At 42.3% G+C, this 15213-nt stretch overlaps 1 protein-coding gene across 1 annotated transcript in view; it reads right to left on the bottom strand.

The window, feature by feature from the left end:
- The window catches only part of efhd1 (EF-hand domain family, member D1), a 30455-nt gene that overhangs the window by 5771 nt on the left and 9471 nt on the right, over positions 1-15213 (bottom strand). The window contains exons 2-3 of the mRNA XM_085244872.1: positions 14279-14426; positions 1-135 (exon numbers count right to left, since the gene is read on the bottom strand). Of these exons, the coding sequence (XP_085100998.1) occupies positions 1-135; positions 14279-14426 (283 nt within the window). The remainder of the gene's footprint in view (positions 136-14278; positions 14427-15213) is intronic.

The raw sequence follows: 15213 nt of genomic DNA, 5'->3' as shown, positions 1-15213 counted from the left end.
CTTGGCTTCAAAAAAGTCTTTGGCCCCCATAACACCCTGAGTGGAGACATCGATCTCAGAAAGTCTTGCTAATGCCATTAGACCACTTTCTTCTTGCAGTTCTCCAGCTGCTGCTCTCCGGAAAATCAACAGGAACTGCAGAGAGGTAGACAGTTTAAAGTACACACACACACACACACACACACACACACACTTTTTTTTTAAATTATTTGTTTATTTTTTACCCACCACCTGCCTCTCACCAAGCAGGATCTCGGGAGCACGTGAGTTGTTGCCAGAAGAATTCTTGATACAATGTTTCTTCACCAAAACTTTTATCTTACACTGAAGTCAGGTTTTCAACCTTCACCTGAAGACTTCCCAGAAAAGGAGTTTCACAAAAAAACCCAGTGTGTTCAGGCTCTTACAAATCTGTTCTGGTCCCACTGGAACCAGGAATTCCTCCCTTTCCTAAAACAGAGGCAACAATGGGCAGTGACTCACAGGAATTTTCAGGCTGAGTTTAGTTCTGAGATTTGTTTGGTCATTTGAGAATTTTTTTCTTTGTATGAAGAACTTGATCATTATGAAATGGATAAACATGGAATGTTTATTTTTGTTTTAGTTAAAAGTAACTTTATTTGTCTTAGTATCATGTGATGGCATTGCTTCCTGCTCAAAGGTCCTCTTTTGAGAAAAGCATTACAGCCATGTTGGCCATGTGCTGAAGTCTCTTTTCATCTGTGTCAAAGCATCATGGAATCAATGCTGTAAGTTAATTCACTTCACAATGGATATGTTAGGTTAATTCATGAGAGAGAGTTAAGAGTGCAGATGCTGATTGCTTTTGTATTCAGCTTAGTATCCAAGTTTAGCCTAATTTTGTATACATTTTTTTCTTTTTTTTTTACAGTTTTCACCAGGATGTCCATTGAGATTTACAGCAACACTACAAAAAGTATGTCTTAAAGACAAAATACTGGATGACCTCCAATTTAAATTAATTGTTATGGTACTTTGCCCTAAAAATTTTATAACACATGTTATAAAACATCATATTCTTGCTCTGGATGGCATTACCTTGAGTAATACTGTAAGAAATCTTGGAGTCGTATTTGACCAGGATGTGTTTTACAATGTGCATATTAAACAAATACGTGTGACTGCTTTGGGCAGCATCTCTTAAATTAGAAACATCCTATTCTCAGATGTTGAAAAAGTTCATGCATTTATTACTTTTAGGCTAGACTTTTGTAATTATTACAGCTATTCTAAAAGCTCCCTGAAAAGCCAGTTTATCCAAAGCAGTGTGAGTACTGACAGGAGCTAGAAAGGGAAACAACCATATTTGTCTCACCAGAATTGAATTTAAAATCCTTCTACTCTAATACAAAGTATTTTAAGCTTAAAACTTGACTTTTTCTTTTCTACTTTTTTCACCACATTGGTTGCGCTTAACTTGCTACTGGTAATATGATCACACTACTTCTATTTACACTCGTATTTAAGGCACAGATGGTCAATGCAGTATTCCCCCAAACAATAAGTAGAGCCATTCAAACAACACCGCCACATTAGCGATAATATACAGTGGGGCAAAAAAGTATTTAGTCAGCCACCGATTGTGCAAGTTCCCCCACTTAAAATGATGACAGAGGTCAGTAATTTGCACCAGAGGTACACTTCAACTGTGAGAGACAGAATGTGAAAAAAAAATCCATGAATCCACATGGTAGGATTTGTAAAGGATTTATTCGTAAATTAGGGTGGAAAATAAGTATTTGGTCACCTCAAACAAGGAAAATCTCTGGCTCTCACAGACCTGTAACGTCTTCTGTAAGAAGCTTTTCTGTCCCCCACTCGTTACCTGTATGAATGGCACCTGTTTGAACTCATCATCTGTATAAAAGACACCTGTCCACAGCCTCAAACAGTCAGACTCCAAACTCCGCCATGGCCAAGACCAAAGAGCTTTCGAAGGACACCAGGAAAAGTATTGTAGACCTGCACCAGACTGGGAAGAGTGAATCTACAATAGGCAAGCAGCTTGGTGTGAAAAAAATCAACTGTGGGAGCAATCATCAGAAAATGGAAGACATACAAGACCACTGATAATCTCCCTCGATCTGGGGCTCCATGCAAGATCTCATCCCATGGGGTCAAAATGATCATGAGAACGGTGAGCAAAGATCCCAGAACCACACGGGGGGACCTGGTGAATGACCTGCAGAGAGCTGGGACCAAAGTAACAAAGGTCACCATCAGTAACACACTACAACGGCAGGGAATCAAATCCCGCAGTGCCAGACGTGTTCCGCTGCTGAAGCCAGTGCATGTCCAGGCCCGTCTGAAGTTTGCCAGAGAGCACATGGATGATACAGCAGAGGATTGGGAGAATGTCATGTGGTCAGATGAAACCAAAGTAGAACTTTTTGGTATAAACTCAACTCGTCGTGTTTGGAGGAAGAAGAATACTGAGTTGCATCCCAAGAACACCATACCTACTGTGAAGCATGGGGGTGGAAACATCATGCTATGGGGCTGTTTTTCTGCCAAGGGGACAGGACGACTGATCCGTGTTAAGGACAGAATGAATGGGGCCATGTATCGTGAGATTTTGAGCCAAAACCTCCTTCCATCAGTGAGAACTTTGAAGATGAGACGAGGCTGGGTCTTCCAACATGACAATGATCCAAAACACACCGCCCGAGCAACAAAGGAGTGGCTCCGTAAGAAGCATTTGAAAGTCCTGGAGTGGCCTAGCCAGTCTCCAGACCTCAACCCCATAGAAAATCTGTGGCGGGAGTTGAAAGTCCGTGTTGCTCGGCGACAGCCCCAAAACATCACTGCTCTCGAGAAGATCTGCATGGAGGAATGGGCCAAAATACCAGCTACTGTGTGTGCAAACCTGGTAAAGACCTATAGTAAACGTTTGACCTCTGTTATTGCCAACAAAGGTTATGTTACAAAGTATTGAGTTGTATTTTTGTTATTGACCAAATACTTATTTTCCACCCTGATTTACGAATAAATTCTTTACAAATCCTACCATGTGGATTCATGGATATTTTTTTTCACATTCTGTCTCTCACAGTTGAAGTGTACCTCTGGTGCAAATTACTGACCTCTGTCATCATTTTAGGTGGGGGAACTTGCACAATCGGTGGCTGACTAAATACTTTTTTGCCCCACTGTAGCAGTAGTCAAAACTAGAAGCCTAAGTGTTTTTCCACCAAGTGTCGCCTTTTCAAATTGCTGCAACTGCATCTCCCTCTGAATAATCTATGAATCTCTGAGCCTTTCTATTGATATTTGTAATATTGATATTACAAAAATCGAGGTGTAAACTGCAACTAACAACAGTGGGCATGACAGCAATTTGATGTCAATGTAAAATCAACTTTGTCATCCAGTGTCATTCACAAGGCACCTGGCAGATATAAAACTCACCCTTACCCCTGATTCTCCTACCCCTCGACCAGCTGTAACAGCTGGATGCTGCTGCCTTAGCCTGGTTCTAACAGACGTATCCCCTTGTTGACATGGGGGGGGGGTCTTGACCTTATAATGTAAAGTTCCTTTAGGCGACTGTTGTTGTTGTGCTGTGGTGCTGTGTAAATAGAATGTCACATGGATTCTTATATTTAAGAATTTTTTTTTTTCCTCGCCTAATTTATTTTGGGATTTTATTGCCTATAACCACTTATATGCTTCATTAGACATTGAACTCCACAACACCAGTAATCAACATTATCTGTGCAAAGACTGGTGCTTCTAAAGTGAAACACAGAAATGTTACAGTGGGTTTAATAAACTCATAATCAGGTGTTTTGCCATTTGGCATATTTTGGCGCATTTTGGCACCATCTGTAAATGTAAATGGTAAATGGCCTGTGTTTGTATAGCGCTTTACTTAGTCCCTATGGACCTCAAAGCGCTTCACACTACATTCAGTCATCCACCCATTCACAAACAAACAGAGGTGAGGCTGCCGGACACTGGCGCCACCGGGCCCTCTGACCACCACCAGTAGGCAACGGGTGAAGTGTCTTGCCCAAGGACACAACAACCAAGACTGTCGGAGCCGGGGCTCGAACAGGCAACCTTCCGATTACAAGACGAACTGCCAACTCGTGAGCCACGATCGTAAGTTGAACTTTATTTTTTTTATTTTTTTTAACACTTTCTCTTTATTGATTTTCATCTTATTTTACATACAGAACTAAAGAGGGCAAGGGAAACCAACACATTCACATATGTTCACATATTCCAAAATACACAACGCCTTGTTTTACTTACACATATTACATATTACACAGGTGCATGTTTCATTCAAACAAATTTGCAGCTGTCCCTCTGCATCACAGAGGTATCAGTTTCTAGTCTCTTGACGTATAACGATCCCATCTTTCCCAAAGTCTCTCTCCTTTCTCCTTCTGTAGCCGCAGTGAGAGGGTAATCAGTTCCATATGATGAATTGTGTTAATAATGTCTATGACCAGCTTCCGTGTGGGGGGGCTTGTCTGTAACCAACACTTAGTAATTGCCTTTTTGCATGCAACCATAATTATTTTCAGTAAGTATGAGTCTCTGTTATTTATATCCTCAGGGATATTCCCAAGGTACATGGTACTAAAGGAGAAGTCCAGTGGTACTTCCAGCACATCCATCACCATTTGTTTAATCTCCTCACAAAAGGTCTTCAGTTTAGGACATGACCAGAAGACATGGAAGCAACCTGCAGCGACCTCCCCGCACTCCCTCCAGCATGAATCTAATTAAATTCTTCCATCCAAAAATCTCGTCATGTTAAAGAATTTGTGGTAGATAACACATTCTTCCACATCCGCAACCAACCTTCCTCTGAGATAGTTATACCTGCTTCTTTTTCCCATCGATGACTGACATATCTTGTTGAGGTCTTTTTCATAGCAGTAAAACTTCTGTACATTTTGCCTATAGTACCCCTTATAATGTTCTCACCATAAGCATCCATAAATATTTGGATCACCTCACTAGCATCTGCGTCAAGCATTCTAATTTCCTTCTGGAAGAAGCTCTGAACCTGTAGGTAACGATAAAAATCTTCCCTGCCGATCTCGTAAATCTGACACGTCCTCAAAATTGATCAGCTCCCCATGCTTCACTATCTTACAGATCGCAGTGATTCCATGCCTGGACCACTCCCTGAATTTATGGTCTAACAATGCTGGAAGGAAGCGTGGGAGATACGCTGGCCATCCCAGCAACCCTATTTCCCTATTAAGACCAAAAAATTTAATTTTAAATTTAAAATTTGCATCTGATATGCCTGTGGTAAACTCTCAAGAGACCCCAGAACAGACTGTATTGGGAAATCCATCAAAGAAAGCTCAATGTCCTTCCATTTTGCCTCAAACTTAGAGTTACACCAGCACACTAGAGGTCTGATCTGGGCTGCCAGATAGTAATCCTTAAAGCACGGTAGAGCCATGCCCCCCCGCTCACCAGGCAGCTGCATTGTTGCATATTTCACTCTTGGCCTTTTATTTCCCCATATGAATCTTGAGCAATGCATATCCCACTCCCTAAATTGTTTTGCTGGAACCTCCACTGGAAGCGCTGCAAACAAATATAGCAGCTTTGGGAGGATATTTATCTTTATTAACTCTGCTGCCCAGATGGAGGTGGAGCAGACCCCACCTCTCCAGATCTTCATATATCTTCTTGTCCACCCGATTATAATTAACTTCATATAACAATGCAAGGTCTTTTGTCAGCAGGATCCCCAAACACTCCATTTGAAATTGATGCCATCCGAATCTATATCTTGCTACCAATTGTCTTGAGGGGTTAAAAAAAAGAATGTCAAGATTTGAGTTTTTTGAATGTTTAGTCTATAACCAGACAGTCTGCCATATTCTTCCAGTATTTCCATAAGCAGAGGAATTCCCTCTTCCGGGTTTCCTAGCGCTACCAGCACGTCGTCTGCATACAAGCAAATTTTATTTTCCACATTCCCCGTTGTAACCCCCGCCAATCAAGTCTCTTCTCTGATGCATTGAGCCGTTGGCTCAATGAAAAGGTTAAAGAGCAGTGGGCTCAACGGGCAGCCCTGCCTACAGCCACGTTGTAGTGTTATCCGATTTGAGAGGCTTCCATTAACTTTGATCCTCGCTGTTGGAGACATATAAATCATTCTTATACATTGGATAAACCTGTCACATAGCCCAAATCTCTTCAACACATGAAACAGAAATTCCCACCCGACCGTATCGTATGCCTTTTCCACATGAAGCCCAATGAGAACTGTTCCAGTTTTCCCTTTAAGTATCTGGTCAATAATATGAATGGCCCTTCTGATATTATCGTGTGTTTGTCTGTTACCAATGAAGCCTGTTTGATCCTCCTCTATCAGTGTGGGCATCAATGTACTCAACCTCCTAGCCAAAATTGCGGCAAATAGTTTATAGTCTATATTTAACACGCTAATAGGTCTATAACCTCTGGGGTCAGTTTTATCCTTCCCTGCTTTTGGTATGACAGAGATATACGCCTCCCGCCACGATGGTGGGAGCGCCCCCCCCACTCAGAGTGTAATTAAAAGAGGCCTTTAGTAGCGGGATTAAGGGTTCCCTCATTTGCCTATACCACTCTGGTGGAAATCCATCACATCCTGGGGCTTTAAAAGCCTTGAGTTTTGAGATCCCAATGTTAATCTCTTCTGCTGATATTTTTGACGAGTTTTTCATTCTGCTGCTTACCTATAAATGGTAGATCTAGGCTGGATAAGAAATTCTGAATCTTATGCTCATCTGCTTTATCCGGTTGTGTGTATACCTCAGCGTAATATTCTTCAAATGCTCTCTGAATTTCTTCGAGTTTATTAGTTATCTTATTTGTCTTTAAATTTCGAACTTTATGAATAGTGTTCTCCTGTTGTTGCCTCCTGAGACTCCATGATAATAGCCTAGCAGCTTTGGGTCCTGCCTCATACCACCGTTGTCTATTATATTTTAATTTTTTTTCAATTTCCTCACTTAAAATTTTGTGTATCTCCTGTTTAACCGGCCTCATCTGCTCCAATACCTGGGGGCACCTTGTAACGGTGTGCAGTTGTTCCAATTTTTCCATATTTTCCTGCAAATCTGACAGCTTTTTTGCTCCTCACCTTCTTTAGGACTGCACATTTTGCAATAATTTTACCCCTAAGCCTTAGCCGCATCCCATAAAATTGTAGGATTAACTGCTCCATTGTCATTGAGTTCTAAATATGTTTTTAACTCCTGTCCCATTTCTCTTTTAAATGAGTCATTATTTAACAGACCTGTGTTAAGCCTCCATAAGGTGTTTTTGGGGCTAGCTTTAAACCCAATCTTCATAGTTAGTCCCGAATGATCAGATAAATCTCTCTGTCCTATTATACAATCCTTCACTCTGTGGAGATCTTTACTAAAAGTAAAGAAGTAATCAATCCTCGAGTACATATCATGTCTCGCTGAATAAAATGTAAATTTGCGTTCATTTTTGTGTAAATATCTCCATATATCTATAAGCCCCAACTCAGATAACATTGTTTTTACTTGTTTCTTTAATTTAGTTCCCCTCCGGTCTCGGCTAGTTTTATCCCATTTTGGATGGAGAAGTAAATTGAAATCTCCTGCACATATACATGTACCAACACTTTCTGCGGCAATAAGACTGAATATCTCTTTAAAGAACCCTGTACTACTACTACCAGGGGGTGCATATATATTACACAGCGTGACGTCTTCCTGTTCCATTTTCCCTTTCACCAACACAAATCTTCCCTCTTTATCTTTATGTTCTCCAGTAAACTCAAAACCAACCTTGTTCGGTATCAGAATGGCCACTCCTCTTTTTTTGCCAGATCTATGTGAGGCATAATAAAAAAATTTTGAATCCCATTCTCTTCCACTTCTCATATTCTTCCTTTGATACTGTAGATGCATTTCTTGTAGAAACGCAATCTTAATGGGATTCTTTATACCATTTACATTCAAAGACAATACCTTATAATACCGCATATGTTCTATGTATTTCCAACTTATTTTCCTGCACCAACATAACAATACTCCCAGCCCTCAGAACACATAATAAACACACATGAACAAAGACAGAACTTGTCTTAACCAAATAAACCAGGTCTTCCATAAGAGAGGTTTTTTCTCTCCTCTCAGTCTGGGGGAAATGCCACAGTGTGGGGCCCCTCTCGTTTCCTATTTTAAAAGAAAAAGGGAAACCAAAAAACAAAAACAAAAAACATGTGAGTCACCTGCATCGGACCCTCACCACTCCATGATCAAAGGGGGATCGACGTGCCATATTCCATCATGGCCAGGGGAGGAGGCCATCCAGCCATATACCCCCCTGTAATGATCAGCAGCCCGGTGCACCTGTTGTTCCGTTGGTCTTATGTTCGTCTTAACAGCGAAACGGGGCCGGTGGGGCACAGGTGTTATTCCTCCGTACCGACGTTCTCCGTGCACTGGAAAACCTTCAGCTTTTCCCGTGCGCTCCTGCGTAGATCAGCTGTATTCCCGGCGCGTCGCGGCCCAACCACACTCGTCGGTAGCATACTACTGATCATCTCCGCTGTAATGCCTTTGGGCTTTCTTGTGGCCACCGTGTATCCGCGTCTTCTTAGATATTGTATTAGACCATTCCCGAGTCAAAATGAACCCGCATTTTAGCAAGCGGGGTCTGGAACCGGATGGCGTTTTCTTTAAGTACTTTTTTAACCGGGCCATACTCTTTTCTCTTCATTTGTATGTTTTTGGCATAGTCGTGATCAAAGAAAATCCGTTTCTCCTTTATATATACATGCTTCTTCCATGCAGCGCGTAGGATTTGTTCTTTAATATTGAACTTTAAGAAGCGCACCACCGTTGATCAAGGGGGCGCCCCCGGCGGCGGCTGCACTCCCAGCGCCCGGTGAGCTCTCTCTATCCCTAGGTTCTTCTCGCTGCCCAAGTCCACGCCTCCCCCAACTCCGATATCATCATGCTTTCCACATACCTTAGCATGGAGGTGCCTTCTATGTTCTCAGGGATGCCATATATCCGTATGTTATTACAGCGCAAGCGCCCCTCCAAATCCGTAGCCTTCTCTTGGAGCTGGTTATCCAGCAGCTGAACAATGGCATCCCTCACTCCAATGTCCCATTTCTCCTTCCCTACCATGTTTCTTTCCATTTCTTCCAGACGTTTCCCCACCTCCTCGATCCTGCTTGTGGCGGCGGTAACCTGTTGATTTATCTTGTGTGTTAACTCGCTCATTTGGGTTTTCATGTCCTCTTTCAAACTTGTTCTCACGAGCGATAGCTCCTTCTTCATCTCTGCCTTAAGGTCTTGCATGCCCTCCGCCACTACTTCACTCACCACCTGTCTGAAGGGGCCTAGCACTGATGTTGTGGCCTCCGCCGCCATCTTCTCGCCCTCTTGCTTGGAGCATGTTTCATTTGTCTTACTCTCAAGTCGCATTTCTAAGCTTCGGCCTGGGGCTTGTCCCTTCTTATTTTTATCTCCGCTCATTATTCTTGAGGGGAAAGTCGCTTTTAATGGATTATATTCTTGAATTGCGGATTATTTTAGCTATCGATGCAGGAGCTCCTGTTTATGCTGCTACTCTCGCCACCATGACACCGGAAGTCGTAAGTTGAACTTTCTGAGGTATTGAACAGCAAAAATAATTTAACTTTATTTACATGCCTAAAAATGATTGTTTTTTGATTTTTTTTGAAGAATTACCCACACAATCGACTATACAGCTAATCGTACTGGTGTCACTAGTCATTTCCAGACAAACCAGTCGTTTAATCTAGATATGGCGCCAGTGAGGCTGTCGCTTCCTGGGTAAGGTGTTCCGGCAGGGCATGTCCTATTGGTAGGAGAACCTGGGGTAGACCCAGAACATGCAGGTAAGATTACATCTACCAGATGGCCTGGAAACTGCTTAGTTTTATAGATAAGTGCAATTTTAGTAATGCACAGCACAATGTGCCACACCTTTCAGTTGTGCTTTATTTATTTAGATGCTCATTTGTCATATTTCAGTACCGTATTTTCACGACCATAAGACGCACTGTATTAAAAGGCACGGTCTCAGTTATGTGTGCCATTACTGTATTTAACACACACATAAGGCGCACTGGATTATAGGGCGCATACAAGTACCGTATGCGTATTTAAAAATAAAGCGGGAGCAAAACAAAGTTTGGTACTCACATTTTTATCATCAAACCCATGGAAGTCCTCATCCTCTGTGTCTGAATTGAACAGCTGCGCTAAATCTCCATCAAACATGCCAGGTTCACTTTCTTCACTGTCAGAGTCACTTTCCGTGCCGTGCGGCTCCTCGGAAATGATGCCGGCTTTTGCGAAAGCTCGAACAACAGTGCCAGCAGACATGTTAGCCCAAGCATCTACAATCCATTGGCAAATTGTGGCGTAACTCGGCCGGCGCTGCCTTCCACTCTTGGTGAAACTGTGGTCTCCATCGGTCATCCATCGCTCCCAGGCCGCTCGCAGCCTTACTTTGAACGGGCGGTTCACACCGATGTCCAGCGGTTGGAGTTCCTTTGTCAGGCCTCCTGAATGACAGCAAGCTCACAGTTCATTTGTTTCACTAGTTTTTTCACATCGGCTGTGAGATGGGCACGCATAGAGTCACAGATTAAGAGCGATGGTGATGCGTGGAAAAAACCACCTGGTCTCCTTACATACACCTCCCTCAGCCACTCTTTCATCATTTCCTCATCCATCCAGCCCTTTTCATTTGCCTTAATGATGATTCCTGCTGGAAACTTCTCTTTAGGCAAAGTCTTTCGCTTAAAAATCACCATAGGTGGCAGTTTCTGTCCATTAGCATGGCAGCCAAGCACAACAGTAAAAGAAGATTTTTCGTGCCCCGTTGTGCGTATCGCTACCGTGCTGGTCCCCTTCTTCTCCACAGTGTGACTCACCGGGATGTCAAAAGTGAGCGGGACCTCGTCCATGTTTGTGATGTGGCTGGGCTGGATGTGTTTGTCGCCGATGTGTTTGCTGCAGTAGGAGCGGAAGATGGCCACCTTTTCCTTATAATCCGCTGGAAGTTGCTGCGCTACCGTAGTCCTGGTCCGGATGGAAAAATGGCACCGTTTCATAAAAAGTGAAAGTGAAACTGCTTTTAGCCGAATGGTGACCGTCGAAACGCTTCTCCCGCTCGTTCTTTGCTCGATGATCCACCGCTCGAGTCTTTCCTCCAACTCGGGCCACCTCGCCTTATGTCCGCGGAAACTCAGCTGCGTTTTCTTGACCTGCCGGAGCTTGTTTTCTAGCTTCCTCCATTTGCGAACCATCGATTCGTTAATCTTAAATTCTCTCGCCGCTGCTCGATTTCCATGTTCCTCCGCGTAGCTGATGGCCTTCAGTTTAAACTGTGCTTCGTAAGCGTGTCTCTTTGCCATTTTCAGGGTTGCGCCCACACTTCACCCTTTAGCGTTCTCATGGTGTTCTCTACTATGTCCTCCTTACAACACACAGGGCGCACTGCGCTATAGGGCGCGCCGTACTTTTTGAAGAAAATCTAAGACTTTTAAGTGCGCCTTATGGTCGTGAAAATACGGTAATATGTGAACATCTTTTGTAATAACATGTTTTCATAAATTAAAAATCAGTTTAAGTGTTTTTCTTCATTGTTGTTGTTAAAATTTTAATCATTAGAGAAAAAAATTACCCATAATCATCTCACAGATGTATCTACAGCTACCTTTAGTACCATTGATATTTAGACTCTTTTTCTCCAATCGATCTTTCTGAGTTAACTTCAATAATTACTTCCACCAAACCATCAACGTGTCTTATAGACCCCATTCCTACAAAACTGCTCAAAGAAGTCCTGCCATTAATTAATGCTTCAATCTCTAATAATCAGCTATGTACCACAGGCCTTCAGGCCGGCAGTAGTTAAACCCTTACTTAAAAAGCCATCCCTAGACCCAACTGTCTTAGCTAATTATAGGCCCGTCTCTAGCCTTCCTTTCATATCAAAAATTCTTGAAAGAGTAGTTGTCAAACAGCTAACAGATCATCTGCAGAGGAATGGTTTATTTGAAGAGTTTCAGTCAGGTTTCAGAGCTCATCACAGCACAGAAACAGCTTTAGTGAAGGTTACAAATGATCTTCTTATGGCCTCTGACAGTGGACTCATCTCTGTGCTTGTCCTGCTAGACCTCAGTGCAGCGTTAAATACTGTTGACCATAATATTCTATTAGAGCGATTAGAACATGCTGTAGGTATTACAGGTACTGTGCTGCAGTGGTTTGTATCATATCTACATAATAGACCCCAATTTGTACATGTAAATGGAGAGTCCTCTTCACACACTGAGGTTAATTATGGTGTTCCACAGGGTTCAGTGCTAGGACCAATTCTGTTTACATTATACAAGCTTCCCTTAGGCAGTATCATCAGAAGACATAGTATACATTTTCACTGCTATGCTGATGACACCCAGCTCTATCTGTCCATGAAGTAAGATAACACACACCAATTAGTTAAATTGCAGGAATGTCTTAAAGACATAAAGACCTGGATGGCCGCTAACTTTTTGCTTCTTAATTCAAATAAAACTGAGATTATTGTACTCGGCCCTGAAAATCTTAGAAATATGGTATCCAACCAGATTCTTACTCTGGATGGCATTACCTTGGCCTCCAGTAACACTGTGAGGAACCTTGGAGTCATTTTTGACCAGGACATGTCCTTCAATGGACATATTAAACAAATATGTAGGACTGCTTTCTTCCATTTGCGCAACATCTCTATAAGTAGAAATATCCTATCTCAGAATGACGCTGACGAACTAGGTAATGCATTTAGTACTTCTAGGCTGGACTACTGTAATTCATTATTATCAGGATGTCCAAAAAACTCACTGAAAAGCCTTCAGTTAATCCAAAATGCTGCAGCAAGAGTGCTGACAGGGACTAGAAAGAGAGAGCATATTTCTCCTCTACTGGCTTCCCTTCATTGGCTTCCTATTAAATCCAGAATTGAATTCAAAATCCTGCTCCTCACATACAAGGTCTTAAATAATCAGGCCCCATCTTATCTTAATGACCTTGTAGTACCATATCACCCTATTAGAGCACTTCGCTCTCACACTGCAGGCTTACTTGTTGTTCCTAGAGTATTTAAAAGTAGAATGGGAGGCAGAGCCTTCAGTTTTCAGGCCCCTCTTCTGTGGAACCAGCTTCCAGTTTGGATTCGGGAGACAGACACTATCTCTACTTTTAAGATTAAGCTTAAATCTTTCCTTTTTGGTAAAGCAAAAAGGGCTGGACCAGGTGACCTTGAATCCTCCCTTAGTTATGCTGCAATAGGCGTAGGCTGCTGGGGGACTCCCCATGATGCATTGAGTTTTTCCTTTCCAGTCTCCTTTCTCACTCACTATGTGTTAATAGACCTCTGCATTGAATGAAACTTGTTATTAATCTCTGTTTCTCTTCCACAGCATGTCTTCTATCCTGTCTTCCTTCTCTCACCCCTACCGGTCGCAGCAGATGGTCCGCCCCTCCCTGAGCCTGGTTCTGCCGGAGGTTTCTTCCTGTTAAAAGGGAGTTTTTCCTTCCCACTGTGGCCAAAGTGCTTGCTCATAGGGGGTCATTTGATTGTTTGGTTTCCTCTGTATGTATTATTGTAGGGTCTACCTTACAATATGAAGCGCCTTGAGGAGACTGTTGTTGTGATTTGGCGCTATATAAATAAAATTGAATTGAGTATAAGGTGCAATGTTCATAATGCACGATACGAGGTATCACACACTTAAGAAGAATTTGATTAACGATTTTAAATGCCTTTGCTATTAGTTTTTGGCATTGTCCATTAAAATCTGAGTGTTTCTTAGTTTTAAACTACTTTTAAACTTTTCCCCCCCTTGTTTATTCTACTAAGAAATTAGTAGAAAAAAAAGAAATTCCTAGTTAAATGGTAAATGGCCTGTATTTATATAGCGCTTTACTAGTCCCTAAGGACCCCAAAGCGCTTTACATATCCAGTCATCCACCCATTCACACACTGGTGATGACAAGCTACATTGTAGCCACAGCCACCCTGGGGCGCACTGACAGAGGCGAGGCTGCCGGACACTGGCGCCACCGGGCCCTCTGACCACCACCAGTAGGCAACGGGTGAAGTGTCTTGCCCAAGGACACAACAACCAAGACTAGTTGCTACATCTCTTTGTGATGGGTCAGCTTTTCTATCTGAAATGTGGCTGTTTGGAGCAATTCCCAAAGTGTTTGCACTACTTCCTCACCTCCCTGAAGCTTAGTTTGCCATCAAAGTCTTCATCCACTTCTTTGATCATATTTTTCAGGCCCAGGTGAGTCTGTGGAGCTCCCAGCTTCTCCATCATCAGCTTTAGCTCCATCAGGTCGATGAAGCCATCTTTCCCAGTGTCATACCTACAAGCCATGAAACCCACACAATGTCAGATTCAGTCAGCTGGGAGTATGAAGGCACCACATTTAATTCACACAGTCATTATGTTTCCATATGTAAAAATGTTCAATGCAATCAGCTTAAAACATATCTGCACCTAACGTTTAACAATTTTTGAAAAGGAAAATTAAAAAGAAAATCCTCAAAGTCAGTCAACTAGTAACAGCACTGGTGAATAAAAGCAGCAGTATGTTAGGGATGCACCAACCACAGATTTTATAAAGCTGTGAATATATTTTTGATCTCTTTAATCCAGTGTTTACTTTGTTATGTGACAGCAGTCTCATTCTCATTGTAAAGAATACAGCTTAAAAATTGTTTAAAAATAAACATTTAACAAGCTACTGTAATGGTACTTGAAAAACACCTGCCTATAATTTCTTCATCTATGCTCAATCCTCCAGGTAAGGAAATCCCAAAAAGTTGATTCCGTTGATTCTACGCTACATCCAGATGAACAAAATCAACTTTTTGGGGCCTACCTATAATATACTTACCTCTAAATAGCAATTTTCCAGCCTTATTGACCACAAGTCACATTTGTACCACAGCCAGTTTAGAGTCACAAGTGCATGTCTTCAGAGTTTGAGAGGTAGCCGGTGTACCTGAAGCAAACCCATGCAGGTACAGGAGCCTCAGCTTTAGTTCAAACCAGGATGGCATTTCTAACATCTGCATCACCATGCTGCCTAGCACCAAGAGCTTCTCCAGATGCTGCTCTGCTCATACAGTGCATCATCAGCAGTAGCT

The sequence above is a fragment of the Mchenga conophoros genome, linkage group LG14, assembly GCF_057382185.1.
Source record: "Mchenga conophoros isolate Kocher_MC1m ecotype Shallow Benthic linkage group LG14, M_conophoros_male_GT1.1, whole genome shotgun sequence".
Taxonomy (NCBI): Eukaryota; Metazoa; Chordata; class Actinopteri; order Cichliformes; family Cichlidae; genus Mchenga; species Mchenga conophoros.
This window is presented reverse-complemented; position numbering and strand designations above follow the sequence as displayed.